The sequence below is a fragment of the Podarcis liolepis genome (genome assembly GCF_965112155.1).
Source record: "Podarcis liolepis genome assembly, chromosome: 16".
Taxonomy (NCBI): Eukaryota; Metazoa; Chordata; class Lepidosauria; order Squamata; family Lacertidae; genus Podarcis; species Podarcis liolepis.
The window spans coordinates 19,193,174-19,218,380 of NC_139567.1; the positions used below are offsets into that span (position 1 = coordinate 19,193,174).

At 44.1% G+C, this 25,207-nt stretch overlaps 1 protein-coding gene and 1 long non-coding RNA gene across 15 annotated transcripts in view; one reads left to right on the plus strand and one right to left on the minus strand.

Moving 5' to 3' along the window:
- Window positions 1–12,652, minus strand: part of NCAM1 (neural cell adhesion molecule 1) — a 226,853-nt gene extending 214,201 nt beyond the window's left edge. For 4 of the 14 annotated variants that reach the window (XM_083480937.1, XM_083480932.1, XM_083480931.1 and 1 more), the window contains exon 1: window positions 12,245–12,648. In XM_083480937.1, the coding sequence (XP_083337063.1) occupies window positions 12,245–12,332 (88 nt within the window). In that variant the 5' untranslated portion in view covers window positions 12,333–12,648. Of the gene's footprint in view, window positions 1–12,244 lie in introns of all 14 variants that reach the window. The other 10 variants (XM_083480935.1, XM_083480930.1, XM_083480936.1 and 7 more) reach the window with 7 other exon arrangements.
- LOC310696120 overlaps window positions 1–25,207 on the plus strand; it is a 493,645-nt gene that overhangs the window by 434,740 nt on the left and 33,698 nt on the right. The gene's annotated exons all lie outside the window — the stretch shown is intronic.

Genomic DNA, 25,207 nt, shown 5'->3' on the forward strand with positions numbered 1-25,207 from the left:
GTAGGTAAGTTAAAAGGGAATACTTTCATAGCTAATCCTTTAGTACAGTAATCTGCATTTTTTTCTTTTAATCAACTCTAGCCCAGAGGCATTGCAGAGGTGGCATTTAAAATTAAAAACCCAAAAGCAGAGGCTTCTCTTGTTGAGGAGACCTTTCCCTTCTGCAAGTAGAATCAGGGGTTTAAGGATACATGGAAAGTTTAAGGGTGTAGGAAAGTATACAGCAGGTTTCTCTAACCCTCCAAATGTTTTAGATGACAGCTTTCATCATTCCAACCATTGGCCCTGCTAACTGGGGCTGATGGGATTCCTAATCCAAAACTTCTAGAGGGAACCAGGTTGGGAAAGGCTAGTCTACAGCTTAATCTGTGTCATGGTACACCCATTATAATTCTTCCAGTACTGTTGCAAAATGTAAATACATGTAAATACATCATGGAACAGCAGAGCATGCTGACAAAAATATGTGGTGTATGGGAAGCAGGTACGATCCTGCCAACTCTTGGCTCTTGGCTCTATCTTTTCAATTTTCTACTACTTCCTAAATTATTTGGGGGAGTGGGGGAGAGACAACTGCTGTCTGACTGCAACCATAACACAAGAATCATTAGCTTTGACCCCAACCTTAATCTCTCCCTTCTAATCTTTGAATTGCTACACTCACAGTCTGAGCCATAAAACCAAGAGCATTATTTCAGTCTGAAATATCATCCTCTGATTTCTTATATATTCTTTATTTGGGTGCACAATCTGGTCGCTGTACTGTAAACTGAAAAACAAATACTTATAGATCAGCTTTCCCCAAAGGGATGCCCTCCAGATGTTTTGAACTACAACTTCTACCAGCTAACATAGTTGATGTTATAGTCCAGAACACCTGGAATACACCAAGTTGAGGAAGGCAGTAACAGATAGATATTCCCGCACTTAGCAGTGGTTCTGTAAGACAGTTATAAATACAGTGTATTAAAAGCGTTTGAAAACCTGCCATTTGGCATTCAGGGTGACATCAAAAGGCAAAGCTACTAATGAGCAGCTGCAAGAGAGAAGCAGTGTTTCAACACTACAAACAGGAAAGGGCATAATAGCAGCCCCACCAACCCCAACTCATTTACATCACTTTGCATCAACAATAGCTTTAAGGTTTGGCACTGTGCTTTTCCAAACAAAGGGACCACAAACAGTGCAAATCTGACCTTCAAAATTTACTGCTATGAATTTAATGCCTAACAAAAGATATTGTTACCAGCCACCCCAATCTCTGCCAAGTGATGCAAGAGATTCCAGGGGTCTTGGCACCAGGGTTTGTTTTCTTTGGAATGAGGCATGACAGAGTCAGCAGTGTCTTTAAGAAATATGGCTTATTTACACATATTTACACTTGAGTGTTGATGGAGGGAATGCAGAACATTACACCCCAAGGCTGTCTCTTGTTGCTCTCATCATAGCTTCAGCAAGCTTGGGTCTAGAGCAGAAACCAATCTTTGTGTAAAGCCTATCCCAGCCAGCCCCGCATGGAGTTCTGGCCCCTCCCTTCTTCCCCCAAAGCCTTACAAAACACAACTCCCCCTTCCTGTTACATCAACACCCACCATAACCCTGGCAACTTCTCCCTCTGTGCCTGGCAGAGACTCCTGCCTGGTTGATGGTTTCCATTGAGGGGCTAATGACTGGCCATCAGCACCATTGTTTCTTCAACAACCCACCCACAATGAGCCATCACCAGGTTGGCCTCATGAGGAAATTAACTGGTGTTATTTTAATCACTTGGGTGTAAGGGGTATTAGGGGAGGGGTGGTACCTCTTGTAGGGGACATGTGCCTCTTCTGGGGTAATTTATCCAACTTTGGTCACCGCCCTGCACTCAGCTCTCACCTGTGGTTCCTAGAAGCTGTCAGCATGCGACAGCAGCCACACCCTGGGAAATGGCTTTGACTGGCTAGCTAAACCAGGAGAGGGTAGCCGATGGGTCTCAAATCCTCAGTGAGTTAGGGACGTGCCCTGCATGCAAAGACGAGCTCTGGCAAATTGAGCGGACAAAACTAACAGTAGGTCCAACAGTCAAGAAGGCAGTTTCTGCATGTGCTGTAGACAGAAGTGAGGGGTAGAAGGGGCTCATCAACCTGGGAAGATAGCCTATCTAGGAGAAGGAAAAGTCTGATCTTAAACCTCCACTGCCTTGCGGGATTTCTTCGGGAGAAGAAAAGGCTAAGTAAACCCTACAGAAATCCAAAGTGGAATTCCTAGGACGGTTGAATGGCTCCTTGTATGCCTCCTTCCGGTAACTCCTGATGCTAACTGTATTGCCCGGTTTTCCTTTGGGCCACATCAGCAAGGCTGAGAGAGGAGTCTTGTCTGCGGAGTGTAGGACCTCCATACACACTGTCCAGGCTTGCACCCCAGGGAAGTCACTTCAGTGCTGCTAATGCAGCTTTTTTACTTCACCCCTAGATATGTGTTGTTGTTGTTGTTTAGTCGTTTAGTCTGTCCGACTCTTCGTGACCCCATGGACCAGAGCACGCCAGGCACTCCTGTCTTCCACTGCCTCCCGCAGTTTGGTCAGACTCATGTTTGTAGCTTCGAGAACACTGTCCAACCATCTCGTCCTCTGTCGTCCCCTTCTCCTTGTGCCCTCAATCTTTCCCAGCATCAGGGTCTTTGGGGTCCTAGAGATGTACTCCATTGTTTTTCAAGACAGACGGATGCCAACATTCCCAGCCCTTGCTCAATTCAGGATTTTATTACTTTGCTCAGATTCTAACCCCTTACTGACTCTATGGGTTTGGGAGGTCTTGCCCCACCCACCCACCTATACCATCATGCCTATCTGGGCAAGGATTTCTCTCTTTCCAAGATGTCAGGCACGATCCAATGGAAACTTCTAGACAACAAACCTTACTCCCAAAAATGAAGATGCTGCTCCCCACACTGAAAAAAAGTCTCAAGGGAGATTGAAGAGATGCCTGGGAGATGTGGTTACTTTCTAAACCACATCCAGGATGATCCAAATACATTCAATATTTTGTGTTACTTCTTTTCCGCCACACACATACAAAGCACAAATCTTCAAAGCATAATTATTTTACTTTTTCCTCAGTTTCCATCTTTTCCTGACACCAATAAAGAGAAAATGACATGTTTAACAGAAGAACACCTTGCAAGTGGCCTAATCAAAATTACTAATCTGTGTTCACTTGTGTCCACCATGTTCAAATCAATACACTGTGAAAATGCACCTCTCTCAACTAAAGTGGTCTTCATATATTATTTTTATTAATAAGCAATGATCAAAATGCATTTCAAATGCCTAGGCATGAATCTCAATTTGGAGGGAGGTAGCTCCAGTCTTATTGTCTGCTTTGTAAAAGTGCAAACATCAAACTGCAGTAGGCCAAGACAAGTCATGATAATACTGTAACAATAAATGTATACAGAAAAGTATAGATATAAAAAGTGCTTTATATTCATTACCTCATTTATTCTGACAGACCCTTGATTTCCCAGTTGGAAATCAAGAAAGAGAATATACATTTTAGCTGAGGCCACTCAGGAAATCCATATCTACTATAGAATATGAACCAAACCTAAATTCTATAATCTACTCATTTAAACATAATCCATCAGGGGTGATTCACACATGTAAAAAAGATTCTGTACACAGATCATCCTTCTGACCCTAGCAGTTCATGCCTACCAAAGCCACGTCTGAGGCTGCTTCCATTGTTCTTGATCAACAAATGATCACTTTTCCTTGGAGGGGAAGGAATGATTCCAGATACCCACTTTATTCTCTCCTCCAATAAACAATAAGCGCTGCCCCCCAAAAAAGTCAGTATCATTGCACTCAGAAGAGACCCCTCATTGTGGCAAACTTTGACAACTCCTGGTATTGCATTCAAAGCTATATGGCCCCATTAATTCTCCCAGGTAATAGATGGTATGTGTAGTATACATACCAAAATCTGCTTTCCCAAAAATGTGCTGTTCAAGATTGGGAAAGTATTTTGAATTCTTAGGAGCCAGTTCTGAATTTTTAGGCAAGAACATTTTTTTTAAAATGTAAAAACAAAAAGTGTTGAGGTGAACAGACTCCTGGGGTTCCTTGGGCTCTGACTTCAAGTATGTATACATCCCAGTCATCCTGTAACATCTGCCCCAAAGGAGCACAAGGTAGACCAGAAATTTGCTGCTCACATTTGAACTCCCTATAAAAATGTTATAATACTTCAAAAACTGCACATACACTAATAAAACCAGGGGGCAGGAAACCTGCATATACCTCAAACTCCTTCAGGGATCAATAAAATGAGGGGTGGTGTTCTTTTTACATCAAGAAACATAAAGTGTGCTTTTTGTCTCATTTGGCTGCTGTTTGTTGTTCCCTCCAGACTTGATGGTAGCAGGTGCATTTGCTCCTCCTCCCCCCACATCAATTGTTTCTGGTCTCGTGCCAACCGACCCATTGTAGTCTATATCTTCTTTTAAGAGTAAAGTGCCAATTTTTATTTTCTCCTTATAGCAAAATACATGATACAGTATCTGTAAAATATATATCTGGAGCTCAGCCAGGAAAACATCAAGGCACTTTGCAACCTGGAACACAGCCATAATCCTTGAAAGAATTTAAATATTGAAATTCATTAAATTAAAATTAACTGTCCCTTTAAAAAAATCAACTGGTCAAGGCCAAGATCCTCAAGTCTGCATGTCAATATGTGGAAGGATTATATATAGAAAACTCTCTGTTATTTAAGAAATCGTATAGTACTCAGCATGAGCACACAAGAAGAGGAGCCATCTGCTGTATCTATAAATGAAGGCCTGCATTATAAAAGGAATATTGTTTTAATCTGAAAAGTAAATTAGGGTGTCGCTATCCCTGGACACAGAAAATGTAAACAAAAGGAAAGGTGATTTTGAAAGATGTGTTGGGGTGGGCAGAAAATAAGCCTTTATTCCTACCCCACCGGGTGATCACAGCTGAGAGTTTATTGAAGGCTTCTTCACTACACCCCTGCAGCTATCTCCTTTTTCTGCTTTCATTTAAGCTACTGTAAATAGGAGACAGTTTTGTTTTTAATTGGTATAATATGGTTGATAGAACCCTCTAGCCACCATTTTGTCTGTCTTTTGTTTGCAGCCATGTTTCCCCCAAGAGGAAAGGCTTAATACATTAAAACAGTTCCATTGTTCTAAAGGAAAATGTTGCTCGTGGCACCAAAATTTGGATTTCGCTTTTTCCTATTTGTAATTGGCTTCTCCATTTTATGTTTGTTGAAACGATTCCTGCATGCAGCTCATGCAGCTCATCAAGAACCCTGGACCATTATTGTAATCTTTTGTAACACTACTGCATAAAACATCCTTTAAAGCAAAGAAGTGACAAATGAACATTTGGGTGCTCACTTCTGGGGAAAATAAATTGCCTCCCCCATTTCAGGGATGGAGAGCCTCAAGCCTATGGGCTAAATGCAGTCTCCAGGTTTCTATGTGGCCCTCCAGACTGCCGATGCCCCTCAGTAGCTGTTCTTCATGCCATTTTAAAGTCTTTTTGCCTATCTAGAAAATGTCCTTGAACTCTGCTAATGCTTCTTGCTTGCCTGCGTGGAGTGGTAAATAATATAGCCTACCACACAAAGGTAAAATTCATATTTGTTGCTCTGTTCACTTTTGCCTCTGGACCAGCCCATTAGCAATTTGCCCCCAGAAGCTTGTCTAGAAGGGAGTGCAGCCCTCAAGCTGAAAATGGTTCCCCAACCCTACCCTATTTCCTTGTCATCTGAAGTACAATTCATACCATGTATCCAAAAACAAGGCCAGTATTTGGTGATAGCAGTGTATTGTGGTAGGATAATGAAGTCACTTTCAATAGTAGATGGTATGCTAGTATGTATATGACAGCTGGGGAAATGTATGAGATGAAATGTATAAAAAGTTGATAAACTGAAGGTTGAGCAGAAAGGGCAAGGACAGAGCAAGAATAGGTGAAAACCACACATTTGACATGGAAGGCTAGTTTAGTGGTTTTCATAAAAACAATTGCTAACCACAGTTATGTAAGAGGCAACAACACCCTATCACAGTTTGTTAAGAGAAATCTTAAGAACAAGGAGCAGTTAAAAGGAGGTTGTATCCATCATTCCTACACAACAGGTGTTGTGTGGTTGGAATGTATGTTCTAGGACAAGACACATCCCCTTAGAATGTGCCAACTGACAGAAATAAAGTTGGTTGGGATGTGATTTTACTTGGAAGACTTGGAAAAAAACCCTAACAACATTAGCACCAGAGTTTTAAATGTTCTGTCCAGCACAGATGAGAACCAAACAGTAATTATGCTAATGGTGGCAGGTGACAATCTACTGGATGCATTAGTTTCTCCAAGATCAATGGCCAATGTACCATGAATGCTGCTCCAATACTCTTGTTTTCTGATGTTTTAATCTAGATTCAAATTTTTTATATTGTATTATTTTTTTCTTTGTAAGCCATTTTGAAACACATGTGAAAAGCTGTGTATTGTATACATTTTAAAAAAGAAATATCTTTGAAGCTACAATGGATGTAGAAGAACTAATTTTATATGAGGTGTTGTGGGTATCCCATCAGATTTCTGTGAGAATACCAAGTGGTGTGCCGTAGTTGGAGCATTCTTTGGCACTGCCCTTCTTTGGGGTTGGAATGTAGACTGATCTTCTCCAATCCTCTGGCCACTGCTGTGTTTTCCAAACTTGCTGGCATATTGAGTGTAGCACCTTAACAGCTTCAGATCCTGAAGCTGAGGCTCCAATACTTTGGCCACCTCATGAGATGAGAAGACTCCCTGTAACAGACCCTGATGTTGGGAAAAATTGAGGGCACAAGAAGGGGACGACAGAAGACGAGATGGTTGAACAGTGTTCTTGAAGCTATGAACATGAGTTTGACCAAGCTGCAGGAGGCGGTGGAAGACAGGCGTGCCTGGTGTGCTCTGGGCCATGGGATAACGAAGAGTCAGACACGACTAAACAACAAACCAAGTGGTGTAGTTTGCCAAGACTCATCTGAATTCCCCAGCACCACCTCTAGTCAGGAAGAGGGGGCAAGCAAGGTTGTGTGTCAAAAATAACAACAGGCTGCAGTTTGAATTGAGAGAGACACAGGGAGCTGGGGTTTGGCTCTGTATGCATCTTAGGGTGCTGGGCTTTTCCCAGAGAGCTGATAGGACAGCAGCTGACTTTGTCCTGTGGAGTCTTTAACCTGTGTCATCACCCATATGTTTGTAAATAAAGGCAAATATTACACAAAATACAAATAAGCTTTCATTTGCCTTATTCCAAAGGAAACCAAACCTGATCCTTATTACTCTGCTCAGAGAAGTGGTACAGACTTCTTTCTTTTCATTGGTGATCACTCGTAGCTGAGTAAGATTGTCTTCTATGAACACGGTCTTAACAGTGGGTCCGTAAGTGACTATGGAGGCCAATTCTGGATCAATTCTATTAGCATTAGTGGTATAGACTGTTAACAGTGAGAAGAGAAGATGAAACTAAATAGGTAGGAAGAACATGTATTCAAAATAATCTCTTGCAATAGATCAGGGAGGGGCAACCTGTGGCACTGGACTACAACTCCCAACATTCCTGATCATTGGGCATATTGGCTGGGGCTGATGGGAATGGAACATCTGGAGGACAACAGGTTTCTCTAGATTCTGTGATCTGCAACAAAGACTGTAACTTCTACATCTTTCTTCCACTCAAATACAAAATATAGAGGTACAATTTTACACAATTAGTTCATTTCTTGTTAATTAAATAATTTAATTTAATTATTTCTTGTTAATTAAACAATAAATGAAAGCGTTCAAAGTCCCACTTTCAACCACAATGGTGCTATGCAATGCATGCTAGTTAAAGTATGCCAATAGATAATAATCTGTATTAAATGGTTTTGAGCATGCATTAAGAATGTGGCAGTGTCTGGAATTTTTCATGGAAAGCTCCTGGTATTGCCTGCATGAGTCCACTACACAGAGGTGAGGACCGGAACTGTATGAGGTGTGTTGTGTTGTGTTGTGTTGTAGCAAAGATGAGGGGAGGAGGAGTAATCCAGTTGAGGTTTCAGTTGCATATGTATACAGTAATGGTAATTTGTTTGAGTTACGTTTGCAATTTTTGTTATGGCAATGGTGAAATATCAAGTGTATGAGTGATCACTGGGCTTTGACGTGTCAGTATCTTGAGAAGATGCATGGAATCCCAACAGTGCTTGTTTGCAGACTATGTGACCAGTGGCAGGCTTTGAGTTTTCACAAGAAAATTGTGCAAAGCCAAAATCCCACCCCACCCCCCAATCTTCCATTGCCTGTCATTTTTGCAGCACCCCTGCAACACCCTCTCTTGGCTTGTTGCCCAATGTGGGAGAACCAGTTGCACTTCCCTAAATCCACCTCTGATGTGACAGCAACTGTTATTTGCACTGACCGGATGTGGTATCTCAGCAATATTGGGCAAGGTAGCAGTAAACCTCAGCAAAGAGCTGTTGCAAGTTGGACAAGCAATGGATACAACTTGCAAGCAGTAGTGTTTATTGTTTACAGTATTCCTTTTGTAAAACGTTTTGGGTTTTTGTTTTTGTTTTACAATCAAGCAGTATATTAATTTAATAAATAAATAAATAAATTGTAGATTGTCCATACAAACTATAGACTCACCTTTCCTGGAGCTTCACACGTTCACTACATACTTATGGGTGAAGTGGGTATTTTTAACCCACTTAAATGCATACAGAACTAGAGGTGGTAGCTTATGCCAGACCTATTCACACAGAGCATAAAGAGTATATAATTTGGTGTACATGGCATAGGATTCTAACGCAGGCTGAGCTATCGCAACAATGGGTACAAACCTGTGAGGCCTCTTAATGAAATCAGGTGAGGCAATACTATCTTTTTTAGAGCGGGGTGAGGAACCTTGTCAGTCCTAGGGCCACATTCCCTTCTAGACAACCTTCCAAGGGCCATATATCAGTGGTGGGTGGGGTTAGAGACAAAATGGGGTGGAGCAACAAATGCAATTTTTTACCTTTGTTCAGCAAGCAAGTTTCTACATACATACATTGCCTCCACCCAGGCAAGCAATAAGCATTATCAGAGTTCAAGGACACATTCCAGCCAGGCAAAAGCATTCATGGAGGGTGTGAATGAAGGCCAGTGAAGGGTGTGGCCTGGGGAAAGTCCCAAGGGCCAGACAGAGGGCAACATCTGGCCCCTGACATTCCCTATCCTGGTGCAGAGTTTCAATAGCACAGAACATCACTCACGGAGGAGGGAATCAAAGCAAAGTCTCCAACCTTAAGCCCAAAAAGGGTACTGAAAAGGGGTGCTTACCATGACAGTGGCTGTAGTACTACAGTACTTGATAAAAGACTTAGGAACTTCCATTTTCAATAAGGAAGGCTGACCCTTTGCCTTGATGGGACGAGGGCTTTTGTGAGGCTTTTGTAATGATGGAGAGCAGTGACAGAAGGTGCTTCTTCTAGGCATCGGATGCTTATTTGGAATCGGTGCTCTTCATGCACACAAGTTTTTCCCCCGCACCAACCAAATAACGTCACTGTAAAGCAAAATGCCAGCCTGCATTCCCGCCCATTTAATATTTACTGGGGGTGAAGCGGATCTGATAAGTTAAAAATATCCTGTTCCAACAGCTCCTCCCCAACGACCCCCGTTCCACAGCATCAAGCCCAGAATGCGAGGATGGCATTTGTGAGGGATCTGGCTGGCCCCATGACAATAACACAAGCTCCTAGCAGCCATGAAAGTGGGAACCTTCTTCAGGTGAGGCTGCGTTTCACAGGGGTGGCACGGATGAGGTATTTTTATCATTTGTCGCAGTTCTGTGGGGATTTCCGTCAACAACAAGCGAGAGACGCCTGGCACCAGGCAAGCGCGGTGCCAGGTGGGGCTGTGGGATTCTAGTCTGCCTCCTCTTCGGCTGTATCTCCTTGTGGGGTCTTTGGAGGGGAAAAAAAAACAATTTCGCAGTGTGTACTGAGAGGAGTAAGCCTTTGAGAAACAACTACCACTGTGTGAAGCCCACAAATGTGGCATTCTTGGTACGTGTGGAAGAGCTTTTCAGTGTAATAATTGGTGAGGAGGTGGAGTAAGAATCTGCTTTATAATACGCCTAACAGTCGGAAGCTGTGAAGCGTCGAGGATTTTTATTTTATTTTTTGCGGGGAGGAGAGGAGGAGAAGAGAGATTTGGCGACATTGGCGGGCTGCCCCTCTGAGGTAATGATGCCCGTTAGGAACTGGAGGGGAGGGGGCGCTCCCGAGGGGCGGGGTTGCTCCGAACGTTGGGCTATCCAAAAAAAAGAGAGAGACCCTAACGGCATTTCCCGCTCGGCCTCTGCTAGGTTCTGATTGGCCGAGGCCTCAATCAACAACCACCCCCCCTCACGCGCACACACCTCAGCCCGGGCAGTGTGGCTCGCGCTCGCCCGTCGCTTCCATCGCAAGCAGAAGCAGCAGCAGCAGCGCGCGCGCGCTCTCCATCTATTGCAATGCACGCGGCAATACGCGCGCGCGCGCACAGACACACACACGGCGCGTACAAGCCGCTGGGGATGGAAAGCGGGGATGGGGGGGACGCATTTCCCCATTTGCGCCGCCATAAATTCACACGCAGCCCCACCTGGCCCCTTTGCAACGACGACGTCGCCTCCCTTATCCGTTTGTTTATTTATTTATTTATTTATTTATTTAGCGAGCGATCCTGTTCTCCCCCCCCCTTCTCTCTTCTCCCCCCCCCCCACTCCCGGCCCAAAGCAGGGATTTTTATTTGCAAAAATGCAAAGCGTCGATTTCCCTCCACCACCACTCCCGGCTGCAAATAATAATGATAAGAAGAAATTGCCTGTGGGGAATTTGCAGCAGCCTTTCGCTGGTGCGCTGAAGAAATAAACAGCCCCAATCGCCGCCTCGCTACCCCCCCCTCCCCACGCGCTTCAGCTGCTCACACGGCGGCACCATTAACACATCGCACGCAGCATCCTCAACCCCCCCCCCTTCTCTCCTCCCTCCATTGTCTACAATTGGCAATAGACACAAGCCTGAGGATCACACAAGGGGGGGGGGAGAGAGACAGGAGGGCTGATCTCGCCACTATTTCCATCTCCTCCCCATCCCCCCCAAAAAAATAGAGTCATCAAACGTGCCCGAGCCCTCCCCCCCCCGCATGCCCTTGGTTCACGCCCTCTCCATCCAACCCCCCCCCCCGCTTTCTATTCTGCTTTTCCACTTTCTGCTGTCAAACCGCTCGGTCCCTGGATCTTCCCTTCTCTTGCCAACCCCCCCCCCCACTCTCCGCCTCGCCCGCCCCCGGTTCCAGCCAATCCCTCAATTCTGTATGCTCTTTTGAATGAGAACAATGTTGCTCGAGAAGCAAAGACACCATGCACTCAGCCCTGGGGAGGGGGGGGGGCGAGAAAGGACTCCGAACCAATTCCAAAAACGAGACACTCTCTCTCGCCCCCCCCCCAGCCAGCTCCACAGGGTTCCTTAACTCCCTCTCCCCCCCCCCCGCCGCAACCCCCCGGACCAATTCCACTCCCGGATTTTCTTTCCTTCGTGCCCCCCTCTAGATCTCAAATTTGCAAACCGTTAACAGAATATAGCAGAGTCAGACAATCCTCCGAAGCAGAAGGTGGTCCCTGCCATTTTTATTTTATTTTATTTTTTAAAGACAAATAAAAATTGAGAGGACACCCCCGCCCCGCGCCTGGTTTATTCTGAAGATGCTCGAGTTGGATCCAGGGGTGGGGAATAGGTGGGGGGGAGCTCATGTTTAGCATTCCGGTTTGTTGGAGCAGCACCTCCCATATAAACCAAATGTCTCCTAGCACCATCAAGAGTCACCAAAAAAATGTTTCCTTCAAAAAAAAAACCGTAGGCATGCAACAAGGATGGAGGATTTGGGAGGGGGGGAGCAAAAGCAACGGTCACAAAAAAATAAGAAAAACCCACGCGTACAAATTCCACGCGACAAACATTTGGAGGAAGAAGCCAGCCGCGAAGGCAAATTGCAAAGCCCCCCGGTCTGCCATCCGAGCAAACAAACCGGATTCCATCCCTTGCTGCAAACTGAAGCCGGGGACGCGGGGTGGGGAGTGTAAGACACCAGCATCCAATCCAGAGGAAATTACATGCAAATAATCATCACTTTAAGGTTTGCTTTTTAAAAAAATGCAAAAAGGTGTACCTGCAGTCCCGATGAATAGCAAAGTCCAGATGAGATCCTTGCTTTGAAGCATTGTCATCTGCTGAATGGAGACGAAGTTTTCTTGCATATATATTTTCCTCTTTCAAATAGGAACCTGGGCCGGTTAAGACGAGAGATTCTGGTGCAAAGCGAAGAAGGGTGGGGGGAGACGTGGGAAAAAAATCCCCCCGGAACGGTGTAATATTTTAATATATATATATCTATTATTTTTGTCCAGCTGCTATCTAGCTGCTTTCATGAGCTGATCAGAGAATGAGTGACAGTCCCAGCCTCAGCACACAGGCACAACAAGAGATCCCTGCGCCGTCCTGGATTTGCTTTGGTGGGATTGTTGGGAAGGGAGGAGGGGCGTGGCACCTCACCGTGTTCTTCCACCCAGACTGGCCACCGAAATAGTACAGTGCAATAAGCATCAAGGAGTACTGGAGAGGAGAAGCAGATGCAACCGCCTAGAAAAGATGGACTGGGTCTTCGGGGATCTGGATTCCTTTCCAAGAAGGACTAGTGGCATTTTTGCCTCTGCTTTTCTCTCTCTAAAATTGCCACTTGCAGAAGAACGTGACGGCAATTCAGACGTGTGGTTTTACAGTGCTTAGGGGAACACTGGTATTATTTCTTTAAATAATAGGGGGAGTCCTTCAGTGAGTTCTTCCTGCAAAAACCCGGGATGCTTTTTTCTTCTGATCTGACAGATTAGTCTCCAATATCTGCTGGAGGCTAGCCATGAAATCGATCCTTTATATTTGTTTAAACTTATTACAGCCATGAAGCCAAAGCAGAAATCAAATAAATCAGCCCACTAACATAATAAATAAACGCAATAATAAACAAAAGCTTTCCTACTTAAACCAAGGCACAGCTTCAGTTGTGTCTGGAAAATCAAGTGTTTGTCCTCTTTATTTTTCAAAGTGCTACTATGTTTTGAATAACAGGGAGGGACAATTGTACCAGAATCCAGCTTTCAGCTCTCAGCAGTGGAAAGGTTTGATCTGATCACTAAACTTGCTCAGGAGGTCTCCCAGGAACTCTGTGGTGAAATGTAATCCTGAATATGACATGGTTATGACATGGAAAGTGAAACTGGATCTGCTTTTACTTTTACTTTTTTTTACAATCAGGTGGTATATAAAAGTTATGAAATAAATAAGCCAATTATATGCCAAAATGTCTTCTAAGCTGTTTACAACTATGAAATCAATGCGTAAGTAAAATATTCAATAACAATTCCATTGGAAACTAAAACATTAAAGTATACAACATAAAAAAGCAATTAAAAAGCATAACAAGAGCTTTTTCATAAATAAAACAATAAAATTCTGCTCAGAGGAAGGCTTACCTAAATAGGTGTGTCTTCAAGAGTCGGCGGAATGCCAGTATTGATGGGGTCTCTCATATCTAAGCACTAGTGCCACCATTTAAAAAGCCTGTCTCCCTGTTACCACAAGTTGATCATCTTCAGGCTGTTGCAAAACTAACTGGGTTCCATTAGTTGACCCTAGTGCCCTTAATGGACAGTGGAGGGGAAGACACTTTTTCAGGCAACCTGGTCCAGGGTATTTCGGGTAGAACCTTAAGAGTGGCTCAGTGGCTAATAGGCGGCCAGTGCAGACCCCACCCCTCCAGCAATGGCAGGATACGTGCCCAGTGAGGAGCACCACTCATCACCCAAGCTGTGGTGTTCTGCACTAGATGCAGCTTCCAGACTAACTGCAAAGGAATCCCCACATACGGTAGTCCAGACCTGAGATTACCAATGCCACAGGGACCACGATATTACTGTCCAGGTGCACCAGCAATCCAGTTGGTATACCATCTGAAGCTGATGATAGGCACTGTTCATCACAGGCCACCTGGTCCTCCATGAACAAAGATGGTTCAGAGAGCACCCCTGAACTTCCTAACCTCTTCTTTCAGACAGAGTGCAACTCCATCTAGAACTGGCAGAACCCCTAATTCTTGGGCCTGGGAACCACTTACTGTTGATCTATTACAATCTCTGGCATTCATTAAACACCCAGAAGATGAAATACCCCGACTAACTAAGGCCTTAGCTACACTTTTCAAAGCACCTCCATGTGTCTGAGAAAAAACTGCACACTTAGGTTTGAGTGTGTGCGGTGATGCAGCTAGGTGATTTTAGACTCCAGGCTTAATGCTCTTCGGGGGAGGAACACCTCTTTAGATGATAATGTGTATGACTTCAAAATGTAATGAAGGCCGCTGTGTTGTGTTTTGGGCACTCTCCTGCCCAAATGAGGCTCTCCAAATTTTGGGTGCAAATCCTCAGTCATCCTGAGACAAGAGCCTCTCTGTTTCCCCCTGGGTCAGGAAGCAGGAAGTTGATGGTGCTGGGCAGGGCACAGTTTTGGGAGCCCACAGTCTGAGGAGACACCAAACAACATCACCCATTGGCAAAAGTTGCGTCTACCACTTTTGCCTCCCAGTATGCTGTGCCTACACCAACATGGTGTTAACAGCTGGAGTGGGGGGACAGAGACCTGCAAAACAGGAGCTTTTAATCCCCACTCAGTCATGAAGCTCACTGGGTGACTTTGGGCCAGTCACTGTCTCTCAACCTAACATACCTCACAGAGTTATTGTGAAGGGAGATATGCCAGCTTGAGCTACTTGGAGGACAAGGTGAGATAAAGTTGTAATCAATCAATCAATCAATCAATCAATGGCAGGCCCAACTCTATTGAGATTTGCTCCACAGCATGCTACCAATGCCATGCTACCTATTAAGGTGGTGAGGGCAGTGGGGAGACTAGCTAGGAGGTACACACAGGTGGCGCTGTGATCTAAACCACTGAGCCTCTTGGGTTTGCCGATCAGAAGGTTGTCAGTTCGAATCCCCGCGACGGGGCGAGCTCCCATTACTCGGTCCCAGCTCCTGCCAACCTAGCAGTTCAAAAGCACATCAGCACAAGTAGATAAATAGATACCGCTCCGTCAGGAAGGTAAACGGCGTTTCCGTGCACTGCTTGGTTTCGGTGTTCCGTTGTGCCAGAAGCAGCTTAGTCATGCTGGCCACATGACCCGGAAAAACTGTGGACAAACGTGAGATGAGCACCGCAACCTCAGAGTTGTCTGTGACTGGACTTAACTGTCAGGGGTCCTTTACGTTTTTACAAGCGTGGGAAGAAAGAAGTGAGTCCCTGTGACTTTCCTCAAAATTCCTCAAAATACTGAGGTTGCTGGACATTCTGGAGCCTGGCAAACTCCCACTTTTCCAAGGAGACCCCAAGTTCCAAGTCTGAGTAAGGCAGAAAACACAACCCCATTAATTTGTTCAGGTATATTCCTCAAGGTAGGAATGAAGTAAATGCAAGAGAAATAGCCCATGGATAAACAGGGGCTCTTTATCTCCCATTATCTGACAAATGTGTGCAACCCCTGTTCCAGTCTTTAGAAAACATAACGATGGAAGGGAAACAATTAAGCGAGATGCAATGTCTCCCACACAAAATATGGGGAATAAAAGCAAAAGACTTCCAGTTAAGAGAGAGATGACTCAGTGATAGGAACTAAGCCTTGCTGATTTAGTAGAAATAATGTATGTTGGGAGATTAATAGAAGTGTGTTTGTTTGCCATTTGGCATATACTAGAGGGGACACAATGACATTAAAATAATTGTTTTGGTAATGGTGCTTTAGAAAACAGGGGTTTCCCGCCATATACAGTGCACAAATTGATATTTGGAACTCACAGTCACAGGAGGTTTGTGATGGCCAACAATAATGCTGAATTTTAAGGTAAAGATTAGCCACATTCATCAGCAAAGGTAAGAATGTAAGAACATAAAACGAGCCTGCTGGATCAGGCCAATGGTTTATGTAGTCCAGCATCCTCTTCCCACCGTGGTCAGATTCCTCTGACCACCCATGATCATCTCACTGCCATTGTGGCTACAAACCATTGATACCCTTGTTCTCTATTAATTTGTCTAATCCCCTTTTAAAGCCATCCAAGTTGGTGACAGACTGTGGCAGAGAGTTCCATAGTCTAACTATGCACCGCATGAAGAGGTACTCTCTTTTATCTTTCCTGAATGTCTTCCAAAATTCAGCTTCATTGGATGTCATTGCGTGTATTATTCATTCATTCAATTTATGGGGCACCTAGCTATAAAATAGTCTAGAGGCAACGTACAGTATAAAATACAATATAGAAATAAAATACAACATCATAAAACAAACACAAACAAAATGCAAATGTCATAATAAAAATGTAATTCAATGTGAAAAAGCAGCAGAAAGATAAAATATCTGCGCGCACACACACGCAGGCAACAAGAACTGCATTCTACTTAAAACCTATGTGTAATGTGTATGGGTTGCTCGTGCATAAGTTGCCGCCTCTCCAAGCTTTGTTGCCTTGCTAAACCTTTCAGTCTGGGCAGCCCTTCACTTTCAGTCAGTGGGCGTTTCTTAAATCTTTTCCAACATAAAAGTTGTTTGACACCCAGTCTCCTCCTACTCTCTCTGCACGGAAGTCTTCTGCGCAGGGTGGGCGTGGGTAGCGGAGGACCCGTGCTCTCCCCGCTGGTGTCCGGTGAAGAGTCCTGGAGCCCTCTCGCCGATTCCCCCCTCAGCCCCTCTATATCCCTGGTGTTGCGCTGATTTGCTTCCCCATCTGCGGAGCTGTCTCTCTCCCTGCTGGGCCCTTCTCCAGCATCATTTGAGAGCCTTCCCTCCGCCTCTAGCTCCGATGTCAGTTCCCTGACACTCTGCATCGCATGGAAAACCACTCTGCCACTTTGCATCCATTCTAGGTTACCAATGACAAAGTTCCAGCCTGACGAAGAAGCCACTTCCTGTTGAAGAGAGCCAATGGCTAGCCTGGCAGCACAGAACCAACCCGGTATCTAGGGCATGGAAATTATGAGCTAGCAAGATGCTTGTGTTCCAAAATGCCAGAAACAGAAATGGAACTGAAATATTTTAAATAGTGGTCAATGCTGTTATACACTAGGAAATCCACCCTTCATTTTTTTTTAAAAAAGGGTCCATTGGAAGTTACTTCCTTTTTCACATGAGTAGGCAAAATGACTATTCGCAACCATGTCTGTACCCATGAAACAAAAGCATGTACATGGTTGCAGCTGACAGTAATTTCCATGATGACATCAGTCCTCCAACAACAGAATAATGGGAAATCAGCACACCCTAGTTCCCACTTCTACACTTCACTCCCTGTGGCATATAATCCAGTCCTTTGAAAGCCAACTCCCACATGGTTCAACTAATCACACGGAAAATGTTTTTCAAAATGCTACAGCTTCTGTGTGAAGCAGCACCCAGAGAAGCAATTTCTGGTGTTTGGTAATGTATGATGCAGCTCTCTCTGATGGCGTATTCTATTGGCCAAGGAAAGATGTCCTTTGGGGTGGAGCATATGTAACAACAAAAGGAGAGTCTGCATGATCTACCATATTTATTCAAATCTAACGCTCACCTTTGTTGACCAAATTTCATTGCGAAAATTAAGGTGCGCATTTGATTCAATGGCACATTTACATTTCCCTGCAAATACTTTTTTTGGTTTCAAGGTTCTGAAAATTGATGTGTGCATTAGATTTGATGGCGCATTAGACTCGAGTAAATACTGTATATTTGCAAGAGCAACAATATTTTACTTACAAATACTGCAGGAACCATTGCAGAAATCCTAGTCCTAAAAAGTCTTTCTCATCTAGTCTTGAAAATCTTTTCCTTATTTGGAGAGCCACCCAGAGAGAAGATCTGTGAGATTTGTTGTGGAAGCTCCTTCATAATAGGAAACTTTTTTTATATAAAGAAGGGAAGGGAAGGCATTTGAAGCTGAATTAACTGGAAGAAAAAAAGCAATTGTTTTCCACAGGTAAATGCCTCACTCTAACCTCATTTTCTTTAAATTACTAGAAAGTACTTCAGATTAAAAACACTCTTTGTTGCAACTTGCAACATAATTTGACTGAGATGATTAACTCTTCCTTCTGTTTAAAAGGAGACTTAAAAAGCAAGTAATTGTTTGCTCTCTGACTGCCAAAGGAATCGCTGGAACTGCAATATGGCATGTGTGAGAAAGGGAACTAACAAGTGTAAACCAATTTACACATCTTATTAATTTTAAAAAAAATTGGAAAGGGAATTGCATAGTTAGGCACAGCATAAGATTCTTGCATTTTGAATGAACACTTACCTTCTTTCCCTCTCCAGAAAGATTTAAAGAGTGTGGGTGTGAATTCTGAATTTCAGAATCCTGCTCTGCTCATTCTGTTCTAAAACACTTTTGGAAAAGATCATGGGATGAGATCCACAGGCAAGAGAACAAAAAGCAAACAAGTATGTTTTATAGTGAAGTGTAAAAGTCCACTCTGATTGAGCCGTATTTGGACTACTAATTACAAGCTTCTTCTGCAAACTTTTTTTTTTGGGGGGGGGGGAGGAAGCACAAATTGTTATTACTACATTGGCCTATAATGCTTTGACACATGTGCATTCCTGTAGCGGCACAGGAGAATTGTACATGATACCCCTCCCTATTAGTCATGCATGCCACAAGGGCTGAAGCCTGGTGCTTGCTTAGTGGCTGGCACATAGAAGATGCAGATACATTAGCAGTGGCAGTCTTGCCACCCAGACAGCAGATGCTCTGCAGGAAGCACTTTTTAAGTGGCGCACATCCTCTGCTCTTTCCTTTCTGCTGCATGTGAAAGGAGAGCCTAACACTGGTTTCTGGCTGTGCCTTTTGGACCATCCACTTACGCATGAGCTGATAGGTACATCACACCATAAGAAGAGAGCAGTTGAATCAGACCCAATAGCCCATCAGATGCCTCCCTTGGGGAACCCAAAAGCAGGACTTGAACACAACAACAATGACCCTGTTATGTCCCCCCAGGACCTTATACGTAGGGGCATCCTGCTCTGATCCTAGAAGTACAGTGGTACCTTGGGTTAAGTACTTAATTCATTCCGGAGGTCCATTCTTAACCTGAAACTGTTCTTAACCTGAAGCACCACTTTAGCTAATGGGGCCTCCCACTGCCACCACGCCGCTGCAGCACGATTTCTGTTCTCATCCTGAAGCAAAGTTCTTAACCCAAGGTACTATTTCTGGGTTAGCGGAGTCTGTAACCTGAAGCGTATGTAACCCGAGGTACCACTGTATAGGCTTGCCAATTTTTTTTCTAAGCAGCAAGTCAGCCAGTAGGGAACAGGTTAAGCACCTCCTCCCATAACCATTGCTTTGATCCTGTTTCGTGCCCCCTCCCATATTTGCATTAAAAGAAATAACAAAATAATAATAATCAATCTCACCTAGTTCAGCCCTTAGAAACCATCTTATCGGCTGCTTTCTCTCTTGCTGAGGGAAAATATACCAGTTCTGTTTATTTTTTATTCCTGGAGGGAGGAAAGCCCCATTTGGAAAAGGGAGTGGGGCGGATTTTTAGCAGGGAAATGGGAGGGAAGGATGATGCAAGCAGTTTTCCCTACAAGGTTACACCATGTGTTCTTCTTCGTCCCTATAACTGGATCCCAGTTTCCTCCATGAAGCAGGAAGTGCAGGCAAATCAAATTCCAAAGCAATATCGCCTTGGGGAGGGGGAGCGTTTAAGGGTGCATGGCTGAGGGTATGAGCTGTCCACACAGAAGCTCCAGGTTCAAATTCTGCATTAGCCACCAACTTGGGCAAAACACTCTGTTTCTCTATACAGTGGTACCTTGGGTAACATATGCTTCAGGTTACATGCACTTCAGGTTACAGACTCCGCTAACCCAGAAATATTGCCTCAGGTTAAGAACTTTGCTTCAGGATGGGAACAGAAATCGTGCTCCGGCGGCGTGGTGGCAGTAGGAGGCCCCATTAGTTAAAGTGGAACCTTGGGTTAAGAACAGTTTCAGTTTAAGAACAGACCTCCAGAACAAATTAATTTCTTAACCCGAGGTACCACTGTACTTAGAAGACCACTGTAGACAACTGAGCTCTTTAACAGGGCTTAAGTAGCGCTTGTGAGTTAACAGAGATTTAAGATATAAATGATAAATGGAGGACTTCCAGGTTAAGAACAGTTTCAGGTTAAGAACAGGCCTCCGGAACGAATTAAATACTTAACCTGAGGTACCATTGTATTGCCTTGCTGAAATGGACCGATTTGCCAGTTCCCTGAGAGCAGGTGTGAGAAACGTTTGGCCTTCCAGATATTTCTGCACTACAACTCCCATCACCCCTGGTCATTGGCCATGTTTGCTGGGGCTGGTGGCCGTTGTAGTTCAGCAGTATCTGAAGAGCCAAAGGTTCCCGACACCTGCCCTGGAGGAACTGGCTTAGGGAAGATTGGTCCATTCAGCAGGGGAATAGAGTTCTGCTTAGTATGACGTAGGCTCCACCTTTTGATGGGAACATTCTGCAGAACAGCAGTGACAGGTCTTTTCTGTCTCCCCTAGGGCAAATTTTATTTGCTTAGCCAAATATATTTTTTTCATTTGTTATAGTATCAATATTGTAATCATAACCAACAATAAGTCTCACAGTGCTCTGTAGTGTAAGCCCTCTGGCCTAGGCAGTCTACAGCCTAAATTCCGCTGAGAGAGAACATCTGAAGTTATCTTTTTTTTTTTTTTTTGGATTTGATATCCTGCCTTTCACTCCCTTTAAGGAGTCTCAAAGCGGCTAACATTCTCCTTTCCCTTCCTCCCCCACAACAAACACTCTGTGAGGTGAGTGGGGCTGAGAGACTTCAAAGCTGCATGTGGAGGAGCGGAGACGCGAACCCGGTTCCCCAGATTACGAGACTACCGCTCTTAACCACTACACCATACTGGCTCTCTTTTGTTTTTAAAAACAAAAACCTAAAAAAACCCAGAAGGCAGCAGCTCTCAGGGGTCTCAGAAGAATGTGAGAGCCTTTCCCATCACCATCTTCTTGGAATTGGAAATGCAGCCAGGGATTAGACCTAGGACCCCCTTTGGGGGAAAGTGTGAGTGCTAGCCCTGAGCCCTTTCCCTTCAGGAAGGAAATGAAGGGAGACAGAATTGATAACCCACAGAGAAAGGGGTCTGGGTGAGAACTGCAAAGGGTGGATGTGAGCCACCCCCTGAGCAGATGTGCAACACTGAAGACCGTCCTGCTCGCATCTACTCAGAAGTACATCCCATTGAGTTCAAGAGGTCTTCCTCCAAGGCAGACAGGTGAGTGTTTGCAGCCTTAGTTCTCCATCTTTACTTTATTTTTAAAGATCATTGCCATGTTGATGATCTTTCCTTGAGGAATAATGAGTGGGTTTTTTTTATCAGGCTGGAGGCTCCCAAATATTACAGCCCACCCCCCACTTTCCTGGCCAGGTCTCTGCTCATTCCGAGAGCCATCCAAGTGCAAATAAGGTTGCCATTCAAACATTGCCCTTCAATTGAGAGGATGAGAAGGGCTGAAGGACTCTTGCTTATTCAGTCGCACAGCAGTAAAATGAAGTATGTGTCGTTGGGAGGGTGGTGTGGGGTAGGGACAAGGGAGATAATTATACCTGTGGCTGAGCCAGAAGAGGAGGAGATGATTCAGAGCTAAGTAGCAGGAGCAGCTAATCAGTCCTATTGTATAACTAGGACCCAATCCCAATATCTGTTGCTCTCACCTCAAGCTTCTCAGTGGCAGAACTGGGCTAGGCATGGCATTTAATGGGCAGGGGCAAAGGATGGGGGGGCCACTGTTGACCTTCTGTATGGGTCACTGGAGCTGCCCTTGATCTCTTGGACAAGCCCAAAGACTTTTGTAACCTGAAGTGTCTGTAAGATGAAGCGTATGTAACCCAAGGTACCACTGTAATAGTGTCCTGGCCTAGGGACTAATATCCATTGATATCCTTCACAAATTTGTCTGATCCCCTTTTGGTGACCATAATTCCATCTTGTGCCAGCAAATGCCACAGTTTAAACTATGTGCTGTGTGGAAATGTCCTTTCTCCAGCCTGTCCTGAATCTGGCACCATTCAGATTCATTGGAATGACCCCATTAGGTTCCAGTATTATGAGAGAGGGAGAAAAATGTTTCTCTGTCCACTTTATCCTCACCATGAAGAATTTTATACATCTCTATCAGGTCCCCACTCCCTCAATATGCATTTTCTCCACACTGAAAAGCCCTCATAAGGGAGCTGTTCCACCCCTATCATTATTTTGGACGTCATTTTCTGCACTGTTTCTAGCCTTACAGTATCCTTTTTGAGGTGTAAAGGCCAGAACTGTAATGGTGCTCCATGGTATTTGTATAATGGCATTGTGATAATGAGACTCATTTTCAATCCATTTCCTAATAATGCCTTGCATGGAATTCGCCTGTGCACACATGCATGCCTCTTCACTTGGTTGAATGTGTGAACTGACTTTCTGAAAGACACTGCACGTCAGGAGATATGAGGCAAGATTAAAGTTCTGTCTGTGGTGTTTAGATCTAGGATGGATCATTCACACATAGTTGTGTGAACCGGCCCTTTGCCATCTTGCAAGGTGCCATTTCCCAAAACCTCTTTCCTCTTCCTATAGAGTAGACAGACAAAAGTAAAGTAAACCAGCCTTTCAGTCTTCTCACTCATTCCCACCTACAATACGTATCTCATTTTACATTTGCAAAGGTGAGGTGGAAAGAAAAATATTGATTCAAAGCTCATCTGCCCAGAATGAGTGAGCTAGGAAATGAAGACACGAGCCATTTGGATTCACTTTGACTTTCTGGCAGGATTTGCTGAAGAGCTCACTATCCATCATAATCCCTCGGAACAGAATATCTCCAGATGCTTTTCACCTTCTTTCCTGCATCTTTCCAGCCACCAACTGACAAGTGAGAAAGGGAAAGGGAGAGTCGAGCCATCTGCTTCTCTTTGATCTCCTCCAGCCCTCAGAACATTTGCCTTGGGAAGAAAACTCAGAGCCTCCAACCGCCAGAGCTTGAATTTGTTGCTTTCACATCATGTCTGGTTGCAGGGCAAGTAACTTCCATCAGATTGCACCTTCCTTTTTCAGTCTGCAGTTTAGTGAGGAAGCTTCTGCAGCACAAACCACATGTGATAAAGGAGGCACGTCCAACTCCCCAGAGACTGCGATCTACTCACAGTATAAAAAGACTGGCTGTGACCTACCCATTGTCATTGCCAGGAGTTGTTGAGCTTTTTTGAGGGCTAGGAGAAACTCAACCACATGGCTCTTGCCAGCCAGTCTTGTGTTTCTAAACCAACCACTTTGTAACTAAACTAAGTTTTGCTGCCTGTGCAACTTTTTGGACAGATACATAGAAAAGCACATGAATCTGAACTTTGGAGAGTTTGTAAGTAAACCATTTTTTAAACTTTCTAAATGGGTGGTCTTTTCCTATGCTGGGAGAAGAGGGAAAAGTTTGGAACTCACTTGCAAGGGCATATCTTTAGGTTTTACAACCTATATTCCAGTGCTTTGCTTTGCTGCATATTTTGTCATTTTAAATCCCTCCTAGGGTTCTCTCACCAAAGAGTACTTGCCTCAAACTTGAATCTTGGCATCCAGGAATTCTCCTTTCTATATAAATATACAGTGGTATCTCGGTTTATGAACTTAATCCATTCCGGAAGTCTGTTCTTAAACCAAAGCCATTTTTAAACTGAGGCACACTTTCCCTAATGAGGCCTCCCGCCGCCAGTGCCCTTCCACCGTTTGACTTCCGTTCATAGACCGAGGTTAAGTTCACTAACTGGAGCACTAATTCCGTTTTTGCAGCGTTTTTATACCAAATAGTTCGTAAACAGGGCTGTTCTTAAATCGAGGTACCACTGTATATTTGCACCAACAGAAAGGATAAAGAAAACTGAAGATTCATTACTCATGGCAAACAAAGCCATTATATGTATGTGGTCAAGATGGAGCCAAGGAGTTAACACTAGCACATGCTAACTCATCCTGACTAAACCTGGGGAGAAGGTTCCCTTTCTGTTTGTTGCCCCTCACTGGTTCAGGTAGCTTACTGTAAGGATTGTTGCTTTACTCCCAGCAGGATGCCTGTGAGAAAGCCACAAGCAGCATGCGAGTGCCATAATGTGATCCCCACAACTTGTATTCACTTTGTAAGTATTTGTGGGGTGGGATGTCTTTCTCAATCAGTCTTAGTAAGCAGGTTTTGTTTGTTTTTGACCACTTCTCCAAAACATATTGGCTACAGGCATGGATGAATGTTGGGAGACTTCAGACAACTTAATCCTCCCTGATTCAGCTCAATTTTCCCCAATTCAGTGACTGCAGATGTCTCTCAATCCAGCTCTCCTTGGGTATAATTAGCAGCAGAAGCAGGCAAAATATTTTCATTTCATAGGCACTGGGTCTAAGACATTTAAAGCGAAACACAATCTGAGAAAGCTTTTTTCTGAACTAGATAGCCTCACAACCTAAGTTTACAATTATCTTTTGCAATTCAGCAGTCTGGAGACTTGCCATTGCTCAGTGGTAGAGCTCGTTACATGATAGGTATCCCTAAGATCACTTCCTAGAATCTCCAGTTAAGACTGGAAAATACTCCAGTCTGAAAAACTCAGAGAGCCCAGAACTGCTACCAATCAATGCAAACAATAATGAGCTAGATAGACCAAGAGTTTGACTCAACGAAAGCCAGTTTTATAAGTTCCTAGGAGACACAGAGAATAAGACTCTTGATTTTTGTACCACATGTTTTAAGGATGGCTGTCCGGTAATGGGAAATCCTTGCAAGTTACACTGCAGTTTCTCTTTCTAACAATGGCAATAGAGAGTCAGGAAAGGCCACAAGGGAATCAGTTGTCAAAAACCAGGAAGAGATGAAAAGGACAGATGGCATAACTTTTTCCTCCATGGTTGGGAAGAGAACTTCATATTCATATCAAACTGATATGAAAGCTAACAGATCCCATCACAGCAAACATGATGCAAAAAGACAGAAATAAGACTTGGTGGTTGACAGGAGTG